At 44.1% G+C, this 27,640-nt stretch overlaps 2 protein-coding genes and 1 non-coding gene across 5 annotated transcripts in view; 1 reads left to right on the top strand and 2 right to left on the bottom strand.

The window, feature by feature from the left end:
* LOC135366407 (tyrosine-protein kinase HTK16-like) overlaps positions 1-4,964 on the bottom strand; it is a 34,777-nt gene extending 29,813 nt beyond the window's left edge. For 2 of the 3 annotated variants that reach the window (XM_064599087.1, XM_064599089.1), the window contains exons 1-2: positions 4,725-4,964; positions 4,115-4,279 (exon numbers count right to left, since the gene is read on the bottom strand). In XM_064599087.1, coding sequence (XP_064455157.1) covers positions 4,115-4,241 — 127 coding nt within the window. In that variant the 5' untranslated portion in view covers positions 4,242-4,279; positions 4,725-4,964. The remainder of the gene's footprint in view (positions 1-4,114; positions 4,280-4,724) is intronic. The other variant, XM_064599088.1, reaches the window with a different exon arrangement.
* Trnas-gga (transfer RNA serine (anticodon GGA)) lies at positions 1,231-1,302 on the bottom strand. Its single transcript has one exon. It is a non-coding gene; the product is annotated as a tRNA-Ser (tRNA).
* Positions 4,965-5,452: 488 nt separating the features above from the next.
* Positions 5,453-26,996, top strand: LOC135366365 (pyridine nucleotide-disulfide oxidoreductase domain-containing protein 1-like). The gene is made up of 12 exons (XM_064599032.1): positions 5,453-5,557; positions 5,814-5,894; positions 7,990-8,109; positions 8,854-8,925; positions 8,990-9,046; positions 11,518-11,591; positions 14,555-14,724; positions 16,907-16,992; positions 19,408-19,510; positions 22,386-22,501; positions 24,590-24,853; positions 26,209-26,996. Exons 1-12 carry the CDS (start codon positions 5,453-5,455, stop codon positions 26,455-26,457), a joined length of 1,497 nt encoding a protein of 498 aa, XP_064455102.1. The 3' UTR covers positions 26,458-26,996.
* Positions 26,997-27,640: the final 644 nt, after the last annotated feature.

The following is a 27,640-nucleotide window of genomic DNA, read 5'->3' as shown; positions in this document are numbered from 1 at the left end:
AATCTGAAATTTTTTTGGATGGCCCTCTGTACTCCCTTAAATAAACAAAGATCAGCGGTGCTGCTTCCGCAGTTGCAGAGGCTCCAGTGGCGTGACGTCACTCCCTAACAGGACGAGAGAGTGAGGGTGGCACGCCGTCCAGATACCTGCAGCATTCCTTTTCTCAAGGCTGTGCTCTGAGGTTGATGGTGAATGATGGTCGATAGGATGGTTGATGGTGAATGACGTTTTCACATTTTTCCAGAAAGGGAATTGCAGCATACCCTCAATATCCAGAGTCTGCTCTTGTCATGTATTCCATCGAATAGCAGTCAAACTAATTTCTGATAGTGTGATTAGTGCTCCACGAGGAATAAAAAGACACCATAGTTTCGAAATCGACTGCTACGGATGCGACCGTCCCTTTAAAAACGGCTAGAACAAAGTTATAAAACATCAGGAAGGTAACCTCTGCTCAGCCTAAATCTACAAAACACAACGCACTTGGTTAGGTCAAATACAGCGGAGGTATTCTTCACACAAATCAAAGATGCCTTACCCACAGCTCTAGATGCGTTGAGCCTCAAGTTTTCGGGAAATATTTTTTTTAAATTCGGGGGGTGAAAATTGGGTAAATAAACATGTGCTCGCAATTCATGCGAATTCGGGTGGAAGAACTTCTGGTATGCTATATTCAGGGAGATCAGGCTCAGTTACTCAAACTGACTGTACAGGTTTGGTACAAACGGTGATGTAACTGCATTTGCTGACAAATAAGTAAGTTAGTGCATTCCTACAGACATCCCAGTGAGGGCAATTTGCCGGGTAAAAATCGGGTTTCACCCTAAAGAGGCAACCTTCAATTTGGGGTGCAAATTCGGGGAAGAATCGGGTAAAACCCTAAAGTTTCAGGCTCTAGTTATAAAACATCAGGAAGGTAACCTCTGCTCAGCCTAAATCTACAAAACACAATGCACTTGGTATGGTCAAATACACCAGAGGTATTCTTCTCACAAATCAAAGATAACTTAGCCACAGCTCTAGGTGTAATACCCCCCCAAATGGTCGAAACATTTGTAGGAGTCACACTGAATCAGTGTTGTTGGGGCATATTCCAGCCAGCTGCATTTTTCTTGAAGAAAGTCACACACTGACTGAGGCCAGCTACTGTCTCTTGGCAATACACCAATAACTTCAGGCCACTGACTAAAATAGTGAATGACAAAATGCAAACAACTCAGGGAAAAGAGGTGCTGACGCCAGGAATCGAACCTGGGTCTTCTGATTTCCGGTCAGATATGCTAACCACTACACCACACCAGCAGAAGACCCAGGTTCGATTCCTGGCGTCAGCACCTCTTTTCCCTGAGTTGTTTGCATTTCGTTAATTTCTGGGCGTTTGAGGCTTACTTGTCTGTGTCGTCCCTAATTGTTGGTCTGCCTCGGCCAAATCTCGTTGTTTAGTGAATGACAACCAGAATAAATCGTCTGTCTCGCGATATGCTGCTAGAAGGTAATACAGTGTCCATAGCAAGCTTCTTCCGCAAGTAATTAGCAAACGCAAAAAAGACATGGACGATCAACAAACATTCTCTGCTCATCTCATCAACCTTCCACGCATATTTGCGATTCCAATGAACTACAGGTGGCGCCCCAAACTTCCAAGATGGCGGACGGAAGGAGGTCTCCGAGCAAAGCCAGCGTAGGGAATGCGTTGTCGGACGAATTATTTTCATCTGTTTCAGGTTTAATACCCACAAATTGACATGTTTCATGAAGACGGAATCAATTTTGTCTGCTGGTCATCTCATACTGTGCAGCTTAACTAAAAAATATAGGCAAACAGTTTCTGTCATGGGAGTTTGTTTACATACGTAGCAAAGCAGGGATTAGTTGCTGAGAAGAGTGACATAGCACGTGTTTTGGAATGTGGATTAGTATTGTGCAAGGCAATACATGTTTGAGTTTCTCCTTCGATAGTCCCGTAGTATTTACACGTGAGCGTTGCAAGGCAGCAACAGGTCCGTTGGAAGTGTAGTGTTTCTAGAAATTCGATTGGACCTTTGAGGCACACGTAATCATAAAAAAGTTTAATGCACGAGTTAACATTTACATGGGCATTTGCAAGAGCTCAAGAGAACACTTCTTTGTTTGGTGTGGTGGTGACAAAACTTGCTCATGTGATGCTAGCTTTCATTCCGATGTTCGCAGAACTGTGTGACTTTGTCAACGTTATACGTGAATAACACATTTTGAAAACCCTTGGCACTCATGCGTATATCTGACCCCACTGCCTTAACTCCATACATGTGTAACGATTTAACTTATATGTCATATGCTCTGCGGCGAACATCTGAGTGCTGCAAGAGATGCTTTGGCAAATTGAAGTATTCGTTTTCTGCACTGCTCTTGGTATTCACACACAACTTGGTGTGGTAGTTTTATCTTTGCGAGTGATTCGTTGATGCGTGTGGGACACCAGACAGAAGCTGTCTCTCCCAGAGACCGTCCATAGTGGATGCTCGGCTATACCGCATTAGTACGGTGATATAGTTTACTTTGCCTGAGGTCTGAAAATGCATACATGTCAACGTGACAAAGAAATTCCAGTTGCTCGTTCTGTATTACTAAGATTAATATTAAGATAAATTTGTGGTCACAGAGCTAATCAGGAAACTCGTGCGATGGGTCGACACATGGGACTTCCGTTCCGTTCTTCTTGACTTGAAGACTATTAAAAGAAAGCGTGCAGTATTTCCAACAGTCTGAGAAGAAACTAGTAATGCAACATTCATCTTTTCGATACCTTCTTTGTTTCCGGCTTTCTGTACATAAGCAAGAGAAACGTGCACTGCCGTACCTCTTCCCTGTCCAGACGCGCGCTCGAACCTCCACTCACAGCTTTTCGAAATCGCTGTCAGGTGGCTACGGCTTCGCTGGAATCACGAATATGTGTCTGTGGTGCCACTGCAGTTCTATCCGTTTCCACACAATGTGCAATAGATTTTGGCCACACGGGATAACCATCAATTCAAATGGCTACTTTACACCTACAAGTCCACCCCACATCCTTTACCAATCAATTCAGTTACATATGACCAAATCTAGCGGATTTGGGCACGAGCCGGGCAAAGGTCTCAGGCTACAAATATCTACGGAGAGTAGATGTAAGATTTTGTAGCTGTGACAGAGCTTCCCTGTCGCTCGAATGGTGGCACCACCATCAAATTTGCCGCTTGTCACGTGTTATGGCATTCTGCCTTTACTCATGCATAGAAAGAACCACTACTGATGCATAATGATAACCCCCCCCCGAGAGACTGGGAACTCAAAAAAGGACAACACACACAAAGCCTCAAACGCAGCTGTGTTTGAGAGCTGTTTGTGTTGTCCTTTTTCGAGTTACCACCCTCAGGGGTTATCGTTACGTATCATGCACAGAGTATGCATCTTGTGTTGTGGGGTTAGACCCAATTTTACCCCTCAATTTGCGTCGTCGTCACTCGCGGTAGAACCGGAAAAACTTGTTTTTTTTTTTTTTTCGGTTCTACCGCAAGTGACGACGACGCAAATTGAGGGGTAAACAAACTTACCAAACTGCAAGTGCAAATTGAGCCACCAATGCAGGCACTGGAGGATGCTAAGCACTGTGCATTCCGCATATTTTAATTTTCCACGGGAAAGCCTGTTTTTTTTATATCAGTTGATCTTATTGTTTTATGAAATGTGACCTTATTTCTCCAACCCCCAAGGTAGGGCTGTTGGCTGTCAATCAGCCAATCAAATACATTTCACTTCGCCAATACCAATGCTGCTATTTTTCCCCGATTTTCGATTTGTGTTATTTTCTCACTTGCATCAGTGTTCCCGCAGAAAGAGAGCCTTAGGCCTCCAAAGAAGACCTGTACAGCGTTCCAGGGACTGAAGCGCGCTACATTTCCAGAAATCGAAAGTGACGTTCTGACCCACGTGCTGTGAAGTTTCAATTTTTTACTCGCGTATTGCACACACACCCTAAGTGACACTATGTTTTTCGGGGAAAAGAGTGTGGTCTATATATGAGTAAATACAGTATACCACGGACCTCCGGAATTCGAAGTGCCTTTCAACGGACATTACTTGCAAAAGTGCTCACCAGAGAGGAGGAGACTTTGAGCATCTTCTCGGGTGATGCGTCCGTGAAACCAGGCAAACTGCTCCTCACAAAAAAGTTGCTGAGTAGACCGATGAGGCGACGACAGCCTTTCTGGTGCTGTCCGCATCTTGGCATTTGATCCCCAGTGTACGTCACTGTCCGTTTCTGGGAGGGGTGTACAGACAATGAGAATTTCGCACAGAACATTGAAGTAAATCTGCTGTGAAAGCAGTTAAGAACCATACTGCTTCTTGCATAAACCGTACGTGTACGTTGTCCATAAAACTTATATAACTTTTGCACACAAGTCGGTCTAACATGCGAACTACGCTTCCCTACATCACAACCAAGAGATGTCAAACATTACAAATGTGTCACTTTAATTTATACAGAAAAACAGGTCCACTTTTCCAAACTTTCACTGGCGCCGCTGTAACATCACATACTTTAAGTTTCACAAAGTCTATTAAATATATGGGTGGGACAACGAAGTGATGAACGCTCTTAATTCTGATGAAAGTAACATGAAACGACAAAGGGAAGGCAATATTTTTAGGAAATGTAATGTGAAACGCCGAAAACACCGAGCCTGAGAATTCTTTTCTCCTACCCTTGACCCTTCGATGGTTTATGGCTTCTCAGACAAGTAGGGCGTAATACCCGTCAGCACTCATTGGAAGAACTTCCTATCAGCCCTTTGAGCTCGGAGACGTCCGGTTGACGGTTTTGAGTAGAAAGGACGGAATAGCCTTCCTGTTTTGCACGCAATACAGCTGAGACAACTTCCCGCATTCTCCAACTTTCCTTCTGCGACGATCGGCCTGAATCCTGAATGCTAGCCAGAGGCTAGATACAAGACAGACGTTCACACAATAAAAGTTCGAGACAAGCCAAGACAAGGAGCCTCAACCCTCAACGTTGCCCACTTCATTAAAAAACTGTTATGACTACTCCATGGTTCCAATGGTTAGAAAATAGAGATCCAACACCGGCTCACTGCACCGGCTTGACACAACAGAAAACAAAATTTAATAACAGACGTTTCGTCTCTCCTAGGAGAGACATCATCGCAGCCACAGGGCAGAATGGGAAAAGTCCCGGGTCCCGGCTTTTGGAACATTTAGTTTACTACCCCCTGGTCATGAACAGTTGTCAGTTATGACCTCAGGATGAGAGCAGCCGATGCCGCCAATACTCGGTAATTCCTCTATAAATATTTCGAACAGAGGCGGCTCTCGTCCTGAGGCATACTGAGGTTTCCTCGCCGGTTCGGTGGATTTTCTACTGCCTCTACGTTCATAAAAGAGCTGATCGTTATCGTCATCACGAGCTAAAAGCATGGCAGCGCCCGGTTCGGAAACCGCAACATCAGCTGCGGGAATCTTTCGGAGCAGATATGTAATTGTCGGAGGAGGGATTGCTGGCGTGTCTTGCGCGGAGCAGGTAAATTGTGCCTTCTCAAGCTGTAGAAGTATTAAATATGTATATCCTTCTGACGTTACGCAGCAAAAAAGTGTTTCGTGCCTTGTTCCAGTTGAACAACACTACGAAGCATGACTTTATGAGGAGATGAAGCAAAACCTATAGATCGAATGCTTACAAATCTCATTACATGTGATCAGAGTTATAGAAACCCGAAGGGCCGCATGCTATCATAATACTCGCTTGACAGTACATGAGAAATTGTTTGCATTTGCAGCTCGCACTTCAATGTCCCGAAGAGGAGATTACCATAGTGACTGCATCACCTGTTGTGAAGGCAACTTCGAATGTTGAAAAGGTGAACGTGCATGCGTACACCGGTTGTAATAGAAAGTGACATTGAGGCAGTGGTTGATCCTGTTAATCTGTCAAAGCAGTTCTGCACCGAGCGAGAGCACAGAACAAATGTGTTTATTACTTGTCTCGTGTTTTCACCTGGTTTCATGAAAGGTTTTTCACCTGAAACTTTATCTCACACCTTTCTCTTACACCCGTATACGGTGAGGGTGAGCTCTCTTTCATGTAGCAAAATTACTGCCGATATGAGCTGGTTAAACCAGGACCGAAAAAAGTAACAATTCCAATCCTTGTAAATGTCCTGACCGCTAATCACTTTTTCTTTTTCTTTGTGGGGTGTGTGTGTGTGGGGGGGTCTCCATGAGCCAAACCCGAACCGATATACCTGAACTGGTTCAAGCTGATAATTTGGGTTCAGGGGAGCTAAACCCGAACCGAACCAATATGCCTGAACACGAACCGGACCGAGAAAAAATACCGGTTCTTGTCCCTGGTCCAATGTAGAAAATGCCTGAGCTTGGCCGAGAGGACGGCAGAAAATATGACATGACAACAACTGTTCTCTTGCCCAAGCTCAGGCTCTCACTACAATGGATTTCATCCACCAGCTTACCTGCATTTATGCTATTTTATCAGTGCAGAAAGTGCAGCTTTTGAAAGCTTCGTTCGAATCAATTTCGTTTCATGGTAATGATGAGCCCGCCCAGAGCCATTTACTACTGCGTATTCACACGAGCGACATACTCACGGAATATTCCAGTGGAAGAAAAAGCGAAAACACTGCTCAGAGAGACAAAGTTCCGTCCCGTGTTATGTTGAGCATTCACACGGTGCGGAATATCGGGGGTGGCGTACTGCGCACTTAGGAGACGACACCGTCAGTGTCTTTCCTGTCGTCTGCTATGGAATATCTTGTGGCTGTGTCGCAGGGTATTCCCCACGGTTATCAATGTACGTGAACACTGGACGTTGAGCACTCGTGCTCAGAAAGCTAGGACGTTTTTCGCGTCTTCTGCTTCTGCGAGGAATGTCGCTCGTGTGAATACACGGTTACGAGAGTTTGGCCATTGGAAGAAGTCTGTCTCGAAGGGCATCCTTCGACGTCACACGACGGGCGGCGCCAAGGCCAGTGCCGCCATTTTGGATCAGGGCTACCGCTTTGAAATCTTTCCTCGCCTTCCACTCGGGATAACAGGTCTTATGTCAAGTGGAGTCCCCACTTCCGAGCAGCAAAAGATCCTCAGAATGGCCAAACTCTCCCCATAAACGGCTCTGGCTGCACCGCTCGAAGCAGCGTTCAAGTTAAGGTTGCGGGAAGCTGTACATATTAGTTCGTAATTTCTGCACACTCGCAACACTTCTTCCCCGAAACTATATATATGACTGGAACTACAATGTGCAGCAAAGTTCACTGACTTAACCTCGCTCTTCCTTCATACTCTTGCAAGAAACGGTGATTTCAGTTTCAATAATGTAATGAGTACCGATTGTGTTTATGGAGTGACTGTATCTGCAGTGAAATTCGTCGATTTGTTTAGGTTTCGGCAGTGACATTAATCGATTTTGGTTAGGTTTTCCAGCTTTGATGCGTATGATATGCCTTCTCTCCTTTATAACTAATTATAGCCTTACATGGACAATGATTGTTTCCATGATTGGGTAGTGCAGAGATTGTCGTAATGTCATGTACATTTTCATTTCTTTTCTTCGTTTTGTACCCTCGCTACTCTATGCCGCAAGGCGATGTAGTGTAATGAGCATAAATAAATAAAAACAACCTATAGAATGCTTTACAGACACGACTATATACGTGACTCTCATTGAAAATACACAAATGCGCGTCCTGTACGCTTTCTTCTTGGTAAGCATGAGATTGGGAGCAGATCCAGGGACACAGACACTACACCTCTACTCATTCTGATTTTGAGTTTGGTGCAGTAAACTGAGTTCAGCTGTCTGCTTGTCTCCAGAAAAGCTTTGCATATGGAATATTTGGACAATACTACTAGACACATGATTAGAGATAGTTTCTCAACTCCTTCAAACGACTCGTAATTAGCTGTTTTTCACAACTTGTTCCGTAAATTTATTTACAGATATGTAGGGTCATCGAAAGCTTCGACGTTGTTGAGAAACCGTCCTCGTATCTGACGGAACAGTACCCGAACATCCGTGTTCTGGAAGACGTCCTGCACGTGGTGGATACGCTCAAGCATGTACGTTAGACACAGCTGTGGCTTTCACATTTTAAAGGAGTACAGAGGGCCATCCAAAAATATTTTCAGATTAAGACATCTGATGAAAGTGTGTGTGGCGTTTCACCAGGTAGCATGAAAGGTTTCGATGTGTGCAATTTGTTTCCCAGAAAAAAAACTCGCATCAACATGGTTCCGCGCGTTCACCCTTAACTCGCCACTCCAGGTGTAACGAGGATGAGAAGGTATGATGCCACGTCACTGATGACATTACAGGGGCAACTCGTTCTGGGTCGTTGGTCAGGGGGGGGGTCAGCACCCTGTCCCTTTGCCGCCATAAACCAGTTTTGCCAGTTCCTCAGAGGATTGGGGATAAAAGGAGCAGCCAAATCGTGACCGAGCCAGGAGCAATGTTTTTTCAGAACCCCGAACAGCCGAGTAACAGACGACAGTGGAGTAGTAGCAGACAACATTTCTCTGGACCATTCAGCGAGCGTGGCCCCTGTAGCGTCAGCGCGAGGTCCCAGGCAGATCACAGGCTGGTACAGCTGTCCAACGCCGTTGCGCACGGTCGCTTTTTGCGGCTTACTTTAAATTCAATTTCCGCAATAATTGTGACCCTATTGGGTGAATTAATTCTCATGGTGCTTCTTACTGGCCTACTTAACAGTTTTCTAGGAGGAAAACAGGGTGTTAAAATGACTTTTGTGCTACTTTAATGCGATTTAATGCCAACATTTTAATGCCAATGGCTTTTATGCTCAGGAGCTGACTCTGCAGTCGGGAAAAATATTGAAATATGAGTACCTTTGCCTGTGCATTGGAGCCAGGCCGCAGGTAAGAGCTGTCTTTCGCTTTCTGCACAGCAGCCTATTTGCTTACTGAAATTTATTTGTGCTAGCTCTTGTCTACAGACAACCCCTTCGTGTTGGGCATTCGGGACACAGAAACAGTGAAGGTAAGACTTGTGGATGCTTAATTTTGCAAGGGTGCACATGTCGCCAGGGATCGGAACGGAAACAGTACCTGAACCGAAAACCGGTAGAAACCTGTATTATTATTATTTTTTAAATTCCATGTTAGCGCCGCAAGGCAATTGTGGCTGTGAGCGGCGTACAGACATGGACAGATGTAGAGAGGACAGCAGGAAGGAGTGGGGAACAGGGGGGTTAGTATGCATCCTAGGCCGACTTCAGGGGGAACTGTGCCGACATTCGTCCGGAATGTCTTCGGAAAACCCAGGGAAAACCTCAGAGAGCACAGCCTGTGGCAGGGTTCGAACCCATGTCACCTCCCAGTCTTGGTGTGGAAAGCGATCACCTTAACCATATGCCACGGGAACTGGTCCGTATTCTTCGTTGAACCGTAACTGGACCGAACCATAACTGAACCAGTATAAATTTAGGCGATTACTGGTTCATACAACGGTTCACATGTAACGTGCGTTGTGAGAGGTCGGAACTACGATTTTTGTACTCGGCGGATTGAGCCGCGTTGCCAAACAAATTGGAAACCGAAACTGAAACTGAATTTCATTCGAAACAAAACTGCAACCCAAGTGCACGATGTATTTCCTCCTCGCAGCTGTTTGGTTCATTCAGTTGTGTTAGTTTTGAGGTCGTCCATTTGGCAGTTGCGGGCTTCCTTGTACGTAATTTTTGTCGTCCAGCAACCCCAAATTTTGATTTTGGAATTCATTTGTGTTGTTTGGGAATCGTAAGGATAGTGCTTGCCTTTAACCCATGACAATCTGCTCAAAATTCACTTTCCTGAAGCGGTTCGAGCCGATATTTTGCACCGCTGCGGAGCTGAACCCGAACCAAATCAGTATGCCTGCGAACCTGAACCCGAACCGAACCAAAAAAAAAAAAAAAAGATTGATGATTCCGATCCCTGCATGTCGCTGTGAATAGGTGGAAGAACTTTTGTGGCCCATATAAGCCCCCGTCGGTGAAGTCACGCACTCCTGAGGTGCATGGCTTTGGTTTCAGCTCACTTGCATAGCTAAATTTGGCAACGGGTATTTCATGCACACACTTGTTTCAGTGTTTTTAAACAGTAGAATGACTTCCAAGGAGGATTGTTATACTACTACGTAGAAAACAGCGCAGAGACGGGACACGAAGAGACAAGTGCACACACAGAGCGCTGACTAGCAACTGAAGCTTTACTTCCCAAAGGGGGCAAAACCGAAAGGGAGAGAAGAACATGAAAGGAGGACAATTAGGAACACTCTTGAAGATAACTAATCTCTTTGTACAATAGGTCCACTGACGGCTTGCTGACACATCTTTCACCTGTGTTATGAATTTGTGCTCCTTCGTAAATTTCCCTGGCGAGCCTGTCGGAGTAGCTCCTAAGTACACGTGTGTCTTCCAAACGAGATGAGCATCCGCAATCGCGACAGTGCATGGCCAGGTTGCTGCTGTGTCCTGTCTCTGCGCTGTTTTCTAGGTAGTTATGTACCAACTTGCCCAAATCTCCGCCTTAACTCAGGCTTGTTATATTGTACAGCTATACTGTAGCAGCTTCAAACAAAGACCTCCCTGTAGGGGGTGCGTAGGAAAGAAGGGGGCTGTTACCATTATGTAACCATTACCATTATGTAGCTGTAACAATTATGTCCATAAAACAATATGGGCATTTTTGGCAACCAAATGCCATCCCGTTAGCATCCAAATATCCAAACGTGATATTGCTGGGACGTATGTGCGATGTGAAAAAATGGAAGATATCATAGTCACCGGGATGTCTATGGTACCTAAATGGCACCTGTGTGAAAGTCAACGGGATGTCCAAACATTCATAAGATGATATTGCAATGATGTTGCGGGGATGTAACTGGCTTACTGGGCCAACCTTCACAAATCCTGTGCAGATGTGGGCGTCCCGTGATTCCAGTTCCTTCTAAGCCAGGATCATCCAGCAAGCATGTATAGATTTAAGCACGCTGCCATGCGGATCGGCCTTTGTCAAAGTTACAACATCACTATCGAGTGCCAATCGTACCTGATCGGTGACAGGAATGACGGGAGGCAGGGCAATCCGGCAATGACCCAGATACCAGATGAGTAAGGGGTCCCTAATCGCAGCCCTGTCAGTCAGAAGGCTTCAAAAGGAAGACAAACGCAACGGGTCATTACCCAGTTGTGATACCTTTTGTTAACTTCTTCTTGGAAGTTCAAGGTGGAGGGCCCCTAAGATGCCTGATGCAGGGTCGACACACCGCAGTACTACGAATTTAAGGTTCCCCGAATAATTGCCTCGTCCAGGCTACTCACAAATTCGCAAATTATTGAGCCCGCAAATTTAACCACTTTTACGGTGCTAGTAATCGACTACTCTCTTGAATTCTCCCAATGTGTACATTCATGTGTGACGACTAGAAAATTTTGAATGGACCAGTTATAGATAATTCGTTCCATACAGGTGCTTCAAGAGAGACTACGGAAGTCGAGGCGTATCGTCGTGGTTGGCAATGGTGGTATTGCCATTGAACTTGTGTAAGTCTTACAGACTATCCTTGCGTTTGCTGACCAAGAGCGAGGGAGGCTCTGCCTCCTGGATGCTGGCCAATAGGAGGATGCGGAGGGCAGACACTTCCCAAGCCTCTGCTCTCGCCTAAGAGATGGCGCAGCGTTGCCGTTGTTTCGCGTGTCACAAGGCTTCTGCCATGGCGCACCAATCTAACCAACGGCTGAGAGCAGAGCATTTTTCGCACAGAAGCCATGCGACACTCCAAACAACGGTAATGCTGCGCCATCTCTTAGGCGAGAGCAGATGCTTGGGAAGTGTCTGCCCTCCGCATCCTCCTATTGGCCCGCATCTAGGATGCGGAGCCTCCCTTTCTCTTGGTCAGCAAACGCAAGGATAGTCGTTTTACAAACAAAAGTATTCCATCACACACTGCCATTGCTGTCGCGTTTCTGGGATGATTGGCTAAAGAAACGATACAAGCATGTATACAGTTGAACCTCGATGTAGCAAACATCGATTTGAAGCGTCTATTTATTGTACGATTTCTGTTGCACGGATACTTCTTCATAGAGGCCAATGCATTTCTGCGCTTGATTTAACGAAGTGTCTTCATTCGGCATGTTCTATTTAATGAAGCCTGCAGCACGAGAAGCCAGACAAAACTTATTGCAGCAGCGCATGCAATCGCGGCGCCGGTTCCTAAGTGAGAGAGCGAGAGGCGAGGGAGGAGTGTCGCACGTTGGCCAGAACCCATGTGAGGAAGAGAGGAGTAACGTCAACGTCACAGTGTGTTGTTCTTGGTCATTGACATTGTCACGTCGGATAGCATAATCGGCAGATCGGGCCATCGGGCATTCACCTCCTCGCTTTTGCTATGGAAGCATTGTGGTCACTCCCTGGTCACTTTCATGTTTCGATCTGTTTCCTGTGGTTCTTTGCAACTAGTGCGGTCCGAAAACTAAAGGTTTTGTCAGTTGATAAGAAACTTGCGATGATCGATGCCATGTACGAGAATGAAAAGAAAAGTGACATTGCTATCCGCGAAGTTCAGGCGAAACTTTTTTTTTTTTGTACCCTCCAGAATGGCACCGTAAGTACGGTGATGACGTTTGGGCTCCATAAAACTTGCACGACATTCAAGAATAAGAGTGTTGTTTGTATTTTTAAGCCAGTTTTATGACAAAACGGCGTACGCTAGAACGGGCTGCACGGGTCGGCGCTTGTATCATTTTTTCCTCGTCAAGTTCGATTTAACGAATTATTCTATTTAGCGAACTAAAGTGTGGTCATTTTCAATTTCCTTATATAACGGTTACCATAATTTCCCGCGTATAAGCCGCACCGCAGATAAGCCGCAGGACCCGTTGTTAGGAACGTTTTGAAAATTTTCGGGCAGATAAGCTGCGGGCAATATTACGTGACTGATTTGTGCGATAAAGGAGACCATAGAGAATGGAGAGAAAGAAGGAGGCCATAAAACCTGTGGTCCATACTCTGGGGTTGGCATGGTGTACAACAAAGGAGGCTAGTTCTAGTGTTCTACCAAGATCGGATTGTGCCCTTGTTGCGTGTTTTTCATGGATCAACAGGTCAGTGGCCTTCCAGAAGAGTCACTGTAACCACTTTCGTTGAAGGTGCTTGGGGGATGACACCAGGAAGGTTAGTCTACTCGAATGTGGATGCGCCCCTGTTATGCATTTTTCCTGCATTGGCAGGGTGTTGCTGTTCCAGAGACACTGTCGGCCCTTTCGTTAAAACTGGCATATGGGGAAAATACCAGGGAAAAATAGTCATGAGATAATCCACACCAGTGGATAAGCCGCAGAGTGCCTGAGAGGACAAAAAATTGTGCGTAAGCCGCGGCTAATATGCGTGAAATCACGGTAAACTGCATTATTTTTTGCCCCGAGCTGTTCTGACGCTTGCCTGTAAATAAGTGTTCTGGAAAGGATAAGCCTCTTATATTTCTGCCGTCACGTGACCTAGCAAGCCATGATGCACCTCTGGTGCAGCTCGGACGTGCAGCTAGTATGCGCTCGCAATGCATCAAGTCCTCAGTCAGAGCGGCTTCCTTTAGTTCAAGCTCTGCTTCATTCGAACAAATCCTTGGTCCAAATCAAGTTCGAATTAATGGGATTGCACTGTAGTAGCTCTGGCTGCCGCTCCTACACAATATGCGTCCCGGCAAGGTGTAGTATCCCTACGTGTCGTAGTCAAGTTGGAACTCCCCTCAAGCAGCGTTAATTGGACAAAGAAATGTGGGAAGAGGACATCCCCGCAATATATTTCCTTCGACAGTTGAGTGCCTTGGAGTCATGTACCTTCGATGTTTTTCGCTGCTTCAGAGGAAGGAAAGAGGTACCTCCGAATTGGCACTTAATTACACACGTTAATTACAAACAGCACACCAGATTAATCCCATTCCTCTTGCGTTACTGTCAAGGTGATGGGATCTTTCATTCCACAAACGGAAATTTTGGCACTTTAGTGCTCCTTTAAGATATCGGGTGAAGCTGTAATGTACACTACCTCATAATTTATGATGGAGTGAAGTTGCATTCAGTGCAGCAGATTCATGCTGAGTTTCAGGCGTCTGTGTAGCAAACATGCACACCAAGAAAAACAATATGTGGTGATCTCAAAAATCGCTAACAAAATTATCCTTTCATTTAAATTTTCATATAATTAGCTAAATAACAATTTGCCAGTAGTGATATTTCTTCCATGAGGTGCACCAAACTTTGACCACAACAATACCGTGTTTCAATTTCTACCTGCGTCGTCTGCCTCAGGAGGAGCATGTTATGTGTAAAGTGGGGGAAATGCGAAGCTTGAGGGCTGCACATTTTTGTCTACTGCTAATCAAGCATGTCACTACCCCTGCTATGGATTGCAGTTTTGCCCTGATTGGGGCTCTTCAGCACAATGCAGGGAAGTGAGGCACTGTGCGGTTGGAATACCTATAATTTGTTATCTGCATTATGTCCAGGTATGAGCTCCAGCAGTGCGAGGTAGTTTGGGTACTCCGCCACAGCTCCATGGGGGCAACATTTTTCGACCCTGGTGCTGCACATTTTTTTCTGGAACATCAAAAACATGGCCAGGCACCTCCCACGAAGCCCCTCGTCATGCGGAAGAGGACCATGTACCACGTTGCAGGTTACACTTTTATATTATTACACTTTTTACACTTTTACACACTTTTACACACACGTACACTTTTACACTTACTTCACTTTTACACTTACTTCACTTTTACACTTACACTTTTTACTTTTACTTTTCACACTTTTTTATTCTTGTGGGTTATACGTTGTCGATGCATGGTACTAATAGCAAGGTGTGAACAGCTCTTTTGCATTTTTTGTGCTGCTTTTGTTTCATTGCAGAGTAATTATTTTAGTGGTCCTATCGGTAATAACTGAGTTTTTTTAGTTAATTCTTGGTGTATTTAAATGTACATACCATTTGATATGTCTAAATACTGCAAACGTATTTTTATTCGCGATGTATTAATTTTCACGAATTTTGCGACCGCTAAAAAATTGCGAAAAATTGTACTCACGAACACAGCTTGACATTGATCCCGCGGAAGGAAACAGACCTGGAATCGCGAAATATCATACATCGCGAATAAAAATACGTTTGCAGTATATTCAGCTAAATAAACTAATAAGTAAGTCATAAACAATTCTTCGCTGTAAGTTCAGCAACTTTTTGGGGGCACCATTGCCTCGACCATATTCGTGCAGAACTTTTTTCCCCAATACGAGGAGAAATAATTACACTAAAGCATCCTGCAGGAGTGCAGGCCCGCTGTATTTACTCGCATAATTAACACACTCACTACTTTGCTGTACAAATGTTAGTACTCTGTTTCATGCATCCTGATTTTAGCAGCACTACTGCACAGCACCAGCCACAGTAGTGCAAAGGGAGCGTCTGTTTTCCTCGAGTAACTAGTATGATACTCAATGTAGGGTGCTTGATTGTGGATTTTAAAAACGTGTTGTATGTGCGAGTAAATACGGTAAATGTGAACGGTACAGGAAAGAAATCAGGGAGCCTTAATGAATTTGTTTCCACATAAACCATTGCCGTTGCTCAGCCAGATGACATTCTAAGCCGGCTCCTCTTCTCATTGATCGCCTACAATACTGTTTGACCGAGAAGGATTCACTAAAACTCACTATACCTACACAATCTTCTAAGCTTCATTCACCTATTAACAGCCGTAACATTGGCTGCAATAGCAAGTCAATTTGTAAGTCAGTACTCCGATGGGAGAACATTATGTTCCACATAGGGTTGCCACCAGGCCGGTTATTTGCTCGCTCTGCCGGTTGCCGGTAGGAAGGTGATACCGGCAGCCTTTTGCCAGTATTTGTGGCTCAACACCTTTCATAGGGGCTCTTACAGGGGGCGCATTCTTTTCACTTGCACTGGACTGCACTACCTTGGACTCCACGCAAGACAGGTTTTCAGGAGCTGCACTTTCCAGCTGAAAGGAACTTTCTTAGTAATGCCTTTCTTTTCAACAGGAAAGTGCAGTACGCAAATAACCCAGTTCAGATCTGGTGCAGGCGGTGCAAGCGAAAAGAATGCACCTAGGGTTTTCCTTTCAACATTCCACTACAGCTTGAATAAATCTGGAGCACAGACCCAACTCCGTAGTCACCAGTCGTTTTCTTAGTTATTCATTATTGTTATCATTGTTGTCTCGAGCGAGTACGCTCGTTCTTTCTTTCTTTCACTCTGTATACTCTCCACCCCTCACCCACTTTCCCTTTCCCGGGAAATTTTCTCTTTCCCACTATTCCACCTCCCCTCCCTCAGCCGGTATATTGCACTCCGAAAGGTGGCAACCCTAGCTCCACATGACATTGTGGTGCTAGTTGCTCACACGTTGCCTACTTGCATGCTGCTGGCAATAATTATTTTTGACCCATCTTCGTACTAAATAAGTTTGTTGTACAGGTTGGGACAAATGTTTACGGGACACGCGAGCGGCGTATTTTTTCCTCAGTGCGACACCCTAGTGGTCGACGGAAGCGGGAGAGTCCACTCTTTCGGAGGGGTGGAAGGGTGCGCTGTTAGCGGCACACAGCGGTAGCTTCCAGCTCACACACCCAAGCGACAAGGGATCTACCACTGTGTGCCTCTAACAGCGCACGCTTCCACCCCTCCGAAGCAGTGAACTCACCCGCTTCTGCCGGCCGCTAGGGTGTCGCACCGAAGAAAAAAGCCGGCCGCTCGCGTGTTCCTTAAACTTTTGTCCCAACCTGTACTAGACATGCAGGGAAGTATTGTTGAGTGCACAAACATTTTCCTCACACATTAGGATGTCCTGAAAGTAGCCAAGATGTATTAGGCAGTGCATTGGGACCAGACTGGGCATCCGGCTGCTCTATCAAAGGCAGTAGTGAGGCAAGATATGCTTTCTGGTTACTATTCCAAAAAGAATCTTAAATGTGATCTTCTGTACTGCATAACATAGCAGAGTCGTTAGAATGGCAGTACACACATACTTGTTAGAGAATGAGATACCTCTAACCATAAGCGAATTTTGATTTTATTTACAATACCTGTAGCATACTTTATGCCGTTGTAGGAGGGCAACACAAAATATTACTCAGTACATTTATTAATATGAACAAGGAATACAACATTAAGGTTTACAAGTATTAATCCTCAGTAAAAGAGAGAAGATATACTATCCCGTTTGATAGCCTGCAGAAGTTGGTGATTACATTCCGCAATCACAGTTGGCAAAAATGAATTTTTATACAATTTTAATGAAAGTGATATTGCTCAAAATATATCTGGAGGGCATAACTGTGTAAACTTTCCTGTCTGTGATTTATTTATGATTTATTTATATGTGTACTCTGACGGCTTGATATATGTGTTGGTACTCAAAGTTAACAAAAATGGTTTTTGAACGTTGTACCCTAACCCCGTGTGCTACTGTAGGGACACCAGCTGTCTGTAACACGTGTAATGGGGAATCATGCCAAGAACACCTATTAAAAACAAAGCAGAATCACTCTTATTTGGATATTTTCTATTTCATGAATTTTTGCAGCAGCTTCTGGGTACCAAATAATTCAGTCATAATCGGGAATAGACCATACTAACCAACGAGATTTGGCCGAGGCAGACCACACTTAGGGACGACACAAACGTGTAAGCCTCATACGCCCGGAAATCAACGAATGCAACAACTCAGGGAAAAGAGGCGCTGACGCCAGGAATAGAACCTGGGTCTTCTGATTTCCGGTCAGATATGCTACCTGGTTACTGTTATCAGAAGACCGAGGTTCGATTCCTGGCGTCAGCGCCTCTTTTCCCTGAGTTGTTGCATTCGTAGACCATACTAGATTGTTATATGCGACTATTTTCATATCAGGATGCATGTCCTTTAGTGTTTTAAATAACATAACCTACTGCTTCCCATAGCCACTCCTGATATGATTATTCGATCAAAGATCTTAATGAAATAGAGAACCTAAGTACTTGGATTCTTGAACTGGAATAAGATGTGTGAATTAGTGTAAATGGCCTCAAATAATGAAAGAAGGAAGTCACTGAAAAGATTAGCCAGCTGTAGGACTCAAACCCACATCTATACACAGATGTGGGTTCGAGTCATACAGCTGGCTAATCTTTTCAGTGACTTCCTTCTTTCTTTGTTCTTAGGTACTCGAGGCTTGTGTGTTGTGTTGTCTTTTCTCCTGTGTTCCAGCCTCAGAACACCAATTCCATTGGCCTCAAATAAGATTTGATATGCTAGTACTCAAAAACCCTTTAACTTTGTGGCATTTTTCACGAATGGGACATGGGGCACATATTCGCATCTACTAAATTTTGCGAATTTTGGATGCTAAAATTCGTGACTTGGCCAGTTTACTTCGTGACGAGTCCAATATTACCCATACTACTTAGTTTGATAAAAGCCACACTTCATGTGTGTGGCTTCTACTACTACAAAACGTTTACTACTCGCCTGCATGGACAGCTGTGAAAAGAAAATTTGACCTACATAGCAGTTTTCGAATTGTCAATTCTTTATCGAAATTTTCGTGTGCCTTCAAACCGTGCAAATTTTTGCAATTCGCAAAAATTAGCGGCTCGTGATCATTAAAGGAGTACAGAGGGCCATCCAAAAAAATTTCAGATTAAGACATCTGATGAAAGTGTGTGTGTCATTATACCGAATAGCGCGAAAGGTTTTGATGTGTGCAATTTGTTTCCCAGAAAAAAACTCACATAAACATAGCTCCGCGCATTCACCCTTAACTCGCCACTCCAGCTATAACGAGGATGAGGAGGTATGATGGCACGTCACTGATGACGCCATAAGGAGACTCGTTCTGGTTTGCCGATCAGTGGGGGTCAGCGCATTGTTCCTTTGCCGCCGTAAACCTGTTTTGCCAGTTTTCCCGGAGAATTGGGGATACAAGGAGCGCCCGAAGCTTTACCGAGCAAGGAGAAAGGCTTTATCAGAACCCCGAACAGCCGAGTAGCAGACGACAGCGGAGTAGCAGACAACATTTTTCTAGGCCAATCAGCGAGCGAGTCCTTATAGCGTCAGCGCGAGGTTCCAGGCAGATCACAGGCTGGTACTGCTCTTCACCACCGTTGCGCACGGTCGCTTTTTGCGGCGTATTTTAAATTCAATTTCTGCGATAATTATGACTCGGTGGTGTAAATTACTTCGCATGGTGCATCTTACTGGCAAACTTAACAGTTTTATAAGAAGAAAACTGGGTGTTAAAAATGACTTCTGTGCTACTTTAAGGATTTCACAGTATTTTCCTCTTTTTCACTTCTACCTTTCAGAAAAAGGTTCACATTGAGTACAACTGTGAGGTCAAAGAACTCTTGTCTGGAGCCAGTGTCAGGCCACGGGAAACTCTGGAACCAGATGGCTTTGCTAAGAAAGGTAAATACATGCACATGTAATGCATAAAAGCATGCAATGCTACGTATATGGCACAGCATCAGGGCTGTCATGCCGTATATTTACTGTTGCATGCTGTTCAGTCAGTTTTTTAAAAATCGCACGCGATTTTCAGTCACACACTTTAAAAAAAAAAGCTTTCCAAGAGAAGCTAGAGGCACGGTATAGACAAAGTGCAGTTGAGTTAATATCAGCAACATGATATCAGCCACTCCAGAGGAATCAAGACCATGGCGTATCATGTTTTTAGAAATGTTATCATGGAAGTTTTACATTCTCCCATAACTCTCTATTTATTTATTTTTATTTATTTAGTGTGGCCTCAGGGGTTAGGAGTATTACCGAGAGGAGTGGAAATGGAAACAATGGATTTGAGAGCTACCATACAAAAAATGGATCTTACAACAATACTTTGCTACGATACACACGGTGTATAAAGTAAAAGAACAGTGCAATTTCAACAACGAGGCAATACATAGAAATTAGGGGTGTGCGAATATTCGAATTCTCGAATCGAATCGAATATCAAACGCTCGAACTATTCGATTCGCGAGTCGAATATCCAGTATTCGATTTTTCGAATATTCGACTATTCCACGAATATGAACGACACAACCCGAAAGTGGGCTTCACCTGATGCTTCCGTGTATGAGGAGAAGCCTCCTTTACGAAATTGTCCTTGCTGCAGAACCAACACAGGCTGGACGGTGTTTAGTTTAAGATAACGTTATCCAAAGTTTGTTTTGTAGACATTTTATGTGGAAGGGGAGGCGCCCCTCCCACATGCAGTTTAACAGTGCCGACGAGGGACTTTGATTTGATGTCTGTGAGGTTGCCTTTAAAAGGTTAGGACTCTCGAATAATGACTACAGCCCACGAACAAGAAGGGTGTCTTAAAGATGTCCTTTACATCTAAAATTTCAGTAGTGGAACTTCCTAGGACGAGTGCAAAGAAACTAAAGGGTGTTCATGGCAAAACTGAGGCAGGCTGCCAATTCGTTTGTTTCACAAATGGCCTGTGGTTGTCTGAAACAATTACAGCCTCATCCGTATAACATGCTACTGTCTGACATAAAATTTTGAAATGAAGGTAACCTCTCCAGTAAGTGTAGGCTCACCTGAAAAGCAGAAGCACTCTCATGTAAAATTAAAGAGTAGGGGCTTTAAACAGAAGAATTGCATGTCTCTCTCGTGACAGTTAATGCCAGAAAAATTACACTAAAGCCATGGGCTACAAAATGGAAACGTTTAGTGCGAAAGTCACATATTGCAAATTTTGCACAAATATTCGATTCGGTATTCGGAATTTTTTCCCCCATTCGATTCGATATTCGATTCGACTTGAAATATTCGGATTCGCACACCCCTAATAGAAATACATAGCAAACGCATGTGGAGGAGTAACGTCCGTGAAACAATACTCTTGCACGGCATCTTTGAATTTAGGATTATCAAGGATTGAAGTAATGGTGCCAGGAAGATGATTCCACTCTACTGACGTGCGCGAGATAAATGATATGTAGAAGGCTCTAGTTTTGCAACTGTGGTTCCCATTTTGTTTGTGGTTGATACGCACGTACACTCACCGGCCAATTTTTCGGACGTGTTCGATTATTCGGACACATTTGTGTAACGGCCATGGGCACCATAGAGTTAATGTACAGGGGTTTCACCTAAAGCGATAAAAAATTCTAACTGGCGACATACTCACCGGAGGATTGTGGGACTTTCGGCTATTACCTTCTGGAAACTTTTGCTGCTGTTTAGGAAGCCTTTGGACAATTTTCAATTGAGAGAAATTTATTTTTCTCAATTGAACCTTGAAAATTGCCAAGCGAACCTCACTTTTTTTTAACAGAAATATGAAAGTACTCCACGGATGACCGCAAACCCAACAAAAACTATGCATGGTATTGCAACATCAATAGTCGAAAAAAATTTGTAAAAATTACGCTTTAGCCTTCGCCACTTCGGCGACGTGTATTTCCTTCATCCCTAATGTGAGAGGGGGAAAGAGCACACTATCGCCTCTTGTGTCCTGAAAAAAGATTAAAAGAAAACAGAAGATGCAACACAAGATAAGGGCAGCTCCGATAGAGTCACCAGATACATTGGTTTTTGTTTTGTTTCCGCAAGTTAAAGCTCATCTTCGACGCATGAGGCGGTACTGTGCTCCTTCCCCCTCTCACACTGGGGATGAAGGAAATACGCGTCTCTGAGGATGCGCAATGAACAGAATAAAGAAACAAAATGTTCCTCCACGAATTTTTTGCGGACGATCTACCAAATGGATTTTTGTTCTGAAAACGGCTACGATATCAGGTGACCGAAAGGAACAGATGTTCTCATTGGGACAACTTCGTAGCTTTATAATTAAAAAGTTAATTATTGAAAGTTAATTAAGACATTGTCTTAGGAGTTTGCTGGTGCCCTCATAAGGAGTGCCCTTCAGCGTATGCTATATTGCAATTGATTTCATCTCGGAAAAAGTGATATACATATTTTTCAAAAATATGTTCACACTTTGCTTGGACACCCTGTATGTATACAGACCTTCATAGGAAGCAGCACTAACTTTGCTTTGTACCCTCTCCTATGGCATTTTTGGGCTTACACATGCAGCTTCAGAACTATTCGAATACATTCGGTTTGAAAGAGACATTCTTTTGTTTCTAGTTTGAATATAGAATTCCATATTCGATTCAGAATCTGAATCACATACACGATTACTCGCTTTCATATTTTAAAAATTTGAGTGATTGCATAGCCCTTGTCATGTGCCTTGTCCTACACCTTTTTCCTATGTATTTTCCTGTTTAGTCAAGGTGAATACAAATCATTTTGTGTCATTGCCTAGACGACTGGCCAGTGTACGTTGTGCTGACGAATGGCCACACATTTGGATGCGACCTCGTGGTCAGTGCTACGGGTGTCCGACCCAACACAGACACAGTGAAGATCATAGGTGAACAGGCAAGTGTGTTGCATTCTTATACAGCTTATACAGGTCAAGTGACACATCCATCAAGTACACGGTGTAACACGTGTAGTATATCGTATTTACTCGCGCACATTTTTTACCCAAAAACCTTGCGCCATTGAGGGGGGTGCTATAGAGAGGAGACAACACTTAAGGTACATTTAACTCAATGAGAATTGATTTCCTTCTTTCATCCATACATTTAGCTCCTACCTTATTCCGAGATACTAGCGGTGATCTTCTCGGAATCGAACGTCGCAATTCTCCCACATCAAACGGTCTTCCATTCTATCAAGCGTGGACGAAATACTCCTTGATGTCCATCGCAATCAGCGTTCATCACTGTGGCGCTGGGCGCTCCATCATATTGACTGCGTGGTACAAGCGGCCGTGCGAGCACGGTATACTGACCCTGCGCGAGACAATCTAGGGGTGTGCTACTAAAGTCGGGGTGCATTTAATGTGTGGGGAATCAAAAGAGTACCAGAATTTCGAAGCTCAAGTGTGGGGTGCCTCCAGTATGTAAGTAAATATGGTAACTACATAGGATCATTATAGTACGGGTAGTACTGTAAAAGTGTGTTTCAAGCGGAGCGATTTTTCATGTTTTTCGCGAGTGCCAAACATGCTCGAATTTAGAACTCACAAAGCTGATACACTGACGTCGCCGCGTTTTCCAGCCTGCGTTTTCCAGCCTGCGTTTTCCAGGAATTTAAGTTTCCACTTCAACTATGGCCTCAGAGAAAACGCAAAAATGTGTTCCACACGAAATCAATGACTTTTACAGTGTGTACAGTGCTGGACAAAATTTTGCGGAACATAGGAGCACTATCATTCTCTTCTCAGTAGCACCCTAACAGCATATGCACATGTTGATGGAAGGACCAGCTAGGGTCTGTGGAGGCTTTAACGTTTATCTGAATGGGATGGGAGTAACCCAGGGACCTCAAATTACGCTGCTTTGTGTTGCTTTTGTCCAGCACTGTAATATCAAAGGTTTTTGTGACTCAAAGACTATCAGAGTCTGTACTGTGGATGAAAAAGTTGCTTTTATTGTTCAGCCGTAATTTTTTGTGCGAGATAGGATAGAAAATAAATAGTAGAGAAACCTGTTTACGAGCGTTGACTGTTGGGTTAGTTGGAACATGACTTCGAAAAGCTGTAGCGCGTGAAAGATAAACAGAAGAGAGATGGCAACAGGACGATCACTCAGACAAGAGCTTAGAAGAGGGAAAGACGTAGTGCTCGTCATGTTGCTGTCTCTCTGGTGTTTGTCCTTCACTACGTCTTTTTGTCCTTTGGTCTACGGAAATGTGAAAGTGCCCTTTAGAATCAAGGAAGACCATGCAGTTGGCATAAATAGCAAAAGAAAAGGTCACGACCGGTGTAATTTTACGTGTGGCTATTTTAAGTGATTGTATAGGCATGACTAGATTTATAACTACTATGTCATAGCCCCTTCCCAGCGCTGCATTTGGAAGCTAGCGGAGGCGCAACTCATCGGCCCGGTTATTGCTTCCTCAATTTCTGCCATACTTTGTACTTCAGCTTACCTCAGTATTTTTGTAGAAGCGGTGAATGTCCCACGAGAGGTGCTTCTTTCTAAAGTTGATTATCATCATCATTCTACACGTTTTCCTGGGAACTGTTGCTGTCGTCTGCTACGGTTGTCATATGTCTGCTTCTGCGCATTCAAAATTCAAATTTCCCTTGTCCAATCACGATGTAGATCTTGCGGGCCGATGAGTAGCACCCCCAGCGGATCGTGCAGACTTGGTCCTCATTGGGGTTGCCAATTATGACATGGTCGTTCGTTATAATCTAGTAGTTAGTGAGTATAGATAACAGTTGACCAAGAAACCACATGGACCAGCTGGCGCCTGGCAGTAAACAGGCCTCAGTCACCTTGGCAGGTCAGCAAGAGTAGATGGAACATCTGAGGTATTGCGTAGAATTGGGGAGTGTTGTTTGCAGTTCAGTCAACAAATATGCGCAACATGTGAGACGTCTTAGTGTAGAAGCAAATTTCAAACAACGTGAACCGTGCAGGCAAGAGTGACCTGTCAGTGTTGTATTTCTAGTTGAATCTCTCGGAGGACGGTGGAATTGCTGTAGATAGTTGCATGCGGTCTTCGACTGAAAGCGTCTACGCCGCTGGTGACGTGTGTACCGCATCTTGGCCTCCAGCATCTTTGTGGTTCCAAATGCGTCTCTGGACCCAGGCGCGCCAGATGGGCCACCGTGCTGCCACCTGCATGGCAGCCGCTCTTCGCCAGCAGCCCGAACCAGTGCTGGATTCATGCTTCGATATCTTTGCACATGTCACTCGTTTCTTTGGGTTCAAGGTAAGGATCGAGGGAGTTCACGATCTCTTATCCCTTTGGGTGTATCGAGTCCCACATTCTTAACCCGCACAAATTGCAGGAGCCTTTATTGTACCGTAATTTCACGCGTATTAGTCGCGGCTTATGCGCAACTTTTTTTTCTCGTGGGCGCTCTGCGGCTTATCCACTGGTACGGCTTATATGATGACTATTTTTTCCTGGCATTTTCCCCATACGCCGGTTTTAACGGAAGGGCTGACAGTGTCTCTGTGACAGCACCGCCCTGCCAATGCACGAACAGTATTGTTTGTGCATTGTTTGTAACAGGGGCACGTCCACATTCAAGTAGACTGACCTCCCTGGTGCCTTCCCCCCAAGCAGCTTTAACGAAAGGGGTGACAGTGGTTCATGTCTTCTCGAAGGCCACTGCCCCGTCAATCCATGACAAACACGCAACAAGGGCACAATCCAGTCTTGGAAGAACACTAGAACTGACCTCCTTTGTTGCACACCATGCCGACCCTGGAGTATGGACCACAGAGTATATGGTCTTCTCTATGGTCTCCTTTGTTGCACAAATCAGTCCCGTCATATTGCCAGCGCCTTATCTGCGAGCGTGGCTTATCTGCTTGAAAATTTTCAAAACGTTCGTAAAAATGGCTTATACGCGCGAAATTATAGTAACTTGCATTGTTAGGAGTCATTCTAGTGTGAACATTGCACGTGCTCAGCTGATGAACTGATGTCCATGTAGATTGGAGCATCACTGGGAAATGCACGTTGGATAACATAGCAATCTCATAAAGTGCTGGAGGCATGTTTCACCATAGTTGATGTGAATGCAACGCTGATGTGGTGTAAGCACACCTTACCTTAAATGTGATAAGCCCAGGTTCATGTCCTTCAATTCTGCTGCATAATACATAGATGTAGCTTATTATTGTGAAGCCAGTATTTATTCTGGCTAGTACAGTTTATATATATTTAGGGCCTGACTTTTTCGGGTTTTATTTTTGGCCAAATTCGGGGGGTAAATACCGGGTGATATTTTTAATTTGAAAATTCAGGTGTATTCGGGTTAAATCCCGTTACGGCATATTCTGTCGTCAGGAATTCGGGTGTATTCGGGTGATTTTTTTTTGTTTAATAAAAATTTGTCTTAACATGGAACTAATGTTTAGCAATGTTATCAAACTTTATTTTCATGCACGCTTATGAGTGTGCCACGCGACCCGGATGTTTTCGGGTAGATTCGGGTTAAACCCGAATTTTACAGATTTCGTTCGGGGGGTAAATATCGGGCTGATACGGGTTTAACCCTAAAAAGTCAGGCCCTATATATATTATACCTTGCATTTGGAACCTTCTTGTTGCAGGTGGTGCTTCTGGGTCTTTTCAATGGTCAAGGCCTGGGAAATAGTTGCGAGGCACTGCTACGTGTCACACCAAGCCGAGAGTACGTCAAGGCCTTGATGCAAAATGGACGGCTAATAGGAGCTGTTCTCGTCGGAGAGACTGACCTCGAGGAGACTTTTGAAAATCTCATGTTCGGACAGCTGGACCTGTCTGCTTTTGGGGAACACTTGCTAGATCCTGATATAGACCTAGAAGATTATTTCGATTGACTGTCATTTTGTAGCATCATCTACGTGTTAATCTTGTTATGGCCACGTTAATTACAAAAACTGTATTATTTGTGGGTTGCTTAAAGGGATGGTTGTGTCCGTTTCAGTCGATTGAAACTGTAATGTTGTTTTATTCCTTGTTGACCACTGACCACAGTGTTGAAAATCTCACGCATAATAGTGGCGTAGTTTGAGCGTTATTGGAATACATGACAAGAATCTCTTTCGCAAATGTGCAATACTCGAATTTGAAGCATATTTGGATTTGATTTTGTTTAGGGGAATGGGCAAATAATGACTCTGAAAGTGTTAGACAATCATATCTTTGTCCTGAATGTGTAGATATGTATAACTTGCACCATTGCAGTTCTTCCTGTCTTCAAACTGACCGAAAGGAATTGAAAAGCATTGAAAGCGCAAAATGTGCTATAAGAACAGGGTGGTTGAGCACGAAACTAATATTTTCTGCAGAAATTATGATGTTCGTCTCTGTTTCACTCCTTCAATGAACTCTGCCACTCAGTTACATGAACAACATGGGTGTTGACATTATTTTCCACAAATTATTCCGCAAACTAAAACTCCACAAATTATGAACTTCTTGATCCAGAGTGTTGAGATTTGCAGATATTATTTCTGACAAAATTTGCCATATTTTGTATGTTGTGGAACTTGTAAGTTGGTATTTTTGTTCAAAATACAGGCATTATGTTCATGAGATTTCTGCTTGTTTCACCAATTATTTATTTTTGTTAATTAAAATTAATTTTGGAAATACACGAATAGCTTTGTTTATGAAACTTACATCATTCGGTAGGGCATTCACTTGGCTACATTTTCCTATATAGCAACATATCTCGAAGTGATACCGTCAGTCACAAAAGATAGATTTGTCAGATCACTCGAAAATGGGGATTTTTGCAGTGCTAAGGAAAGAGCAAAAGCGACGCTCGCTTTTCGGATTCCACGTAACACCTCTCGTCAAGACGCTGCATAAATTCATTGACTGCGGCTGAACGTGGACTCTACATCGCAGTTGTGTTACCGCTTGCTCCGAAAGTTCTTCTACCTTTTTGGACACAATAGGACTTCGATCCTCAGTGTGAGGTGATCCATTATTTCACTTCCCACCAGCAACGGGGTAGAGTACTGCCCCTGGTGATGAAAATTCCCCTGTCATCAT

The sequence above is a fragment of the Ornithodoros turicata genome, chromosome 8 (assembly GCF_037126465.1).
Source record: "Ornithodoros turicata isolate Travis chromosome 8, ASM3712646v1, whole genome shotgun sequence".
In the NCBI taxonomy this organism is placed as follows: domain Eukaryota; kingdom Metazoa; phylum Arthropoda; class Arachnida; order Ixodida; family Argasidae; genus Ornithodoros; species Ornithodoros turicata.
Note: the sequence above shows the minus strand (reverse complement) of the source record. Positions and strands in the feature narration are given on the sequence as shown.

Excerpts from the sequence above, each read along its gene's own strand:
- LOC135366365 (XM_064599032.1), top strand. The coding sequence starts at position 5,453 with ATGGCAGCGCCCGGTTCGGAAACCGCAACATCAGCTGCGGGAATCTTT. Across the intron at positions 22,502-24,589 it reads TGAAGATCATAGGTGAACAG|TTGAATCTCTCGGAGGACGG; the intron begins GCAAGTGTGTTG and ends TTGTATTTCTAG. Across the intron at positions 24,854-26,208 it reads CTCGTTTCTTTGGGTTCAAG|GTGGTGCTTCTGGGTCTTTT; the intron begins GTAAGGATCGAG and ends TTCTTGTTGCAG.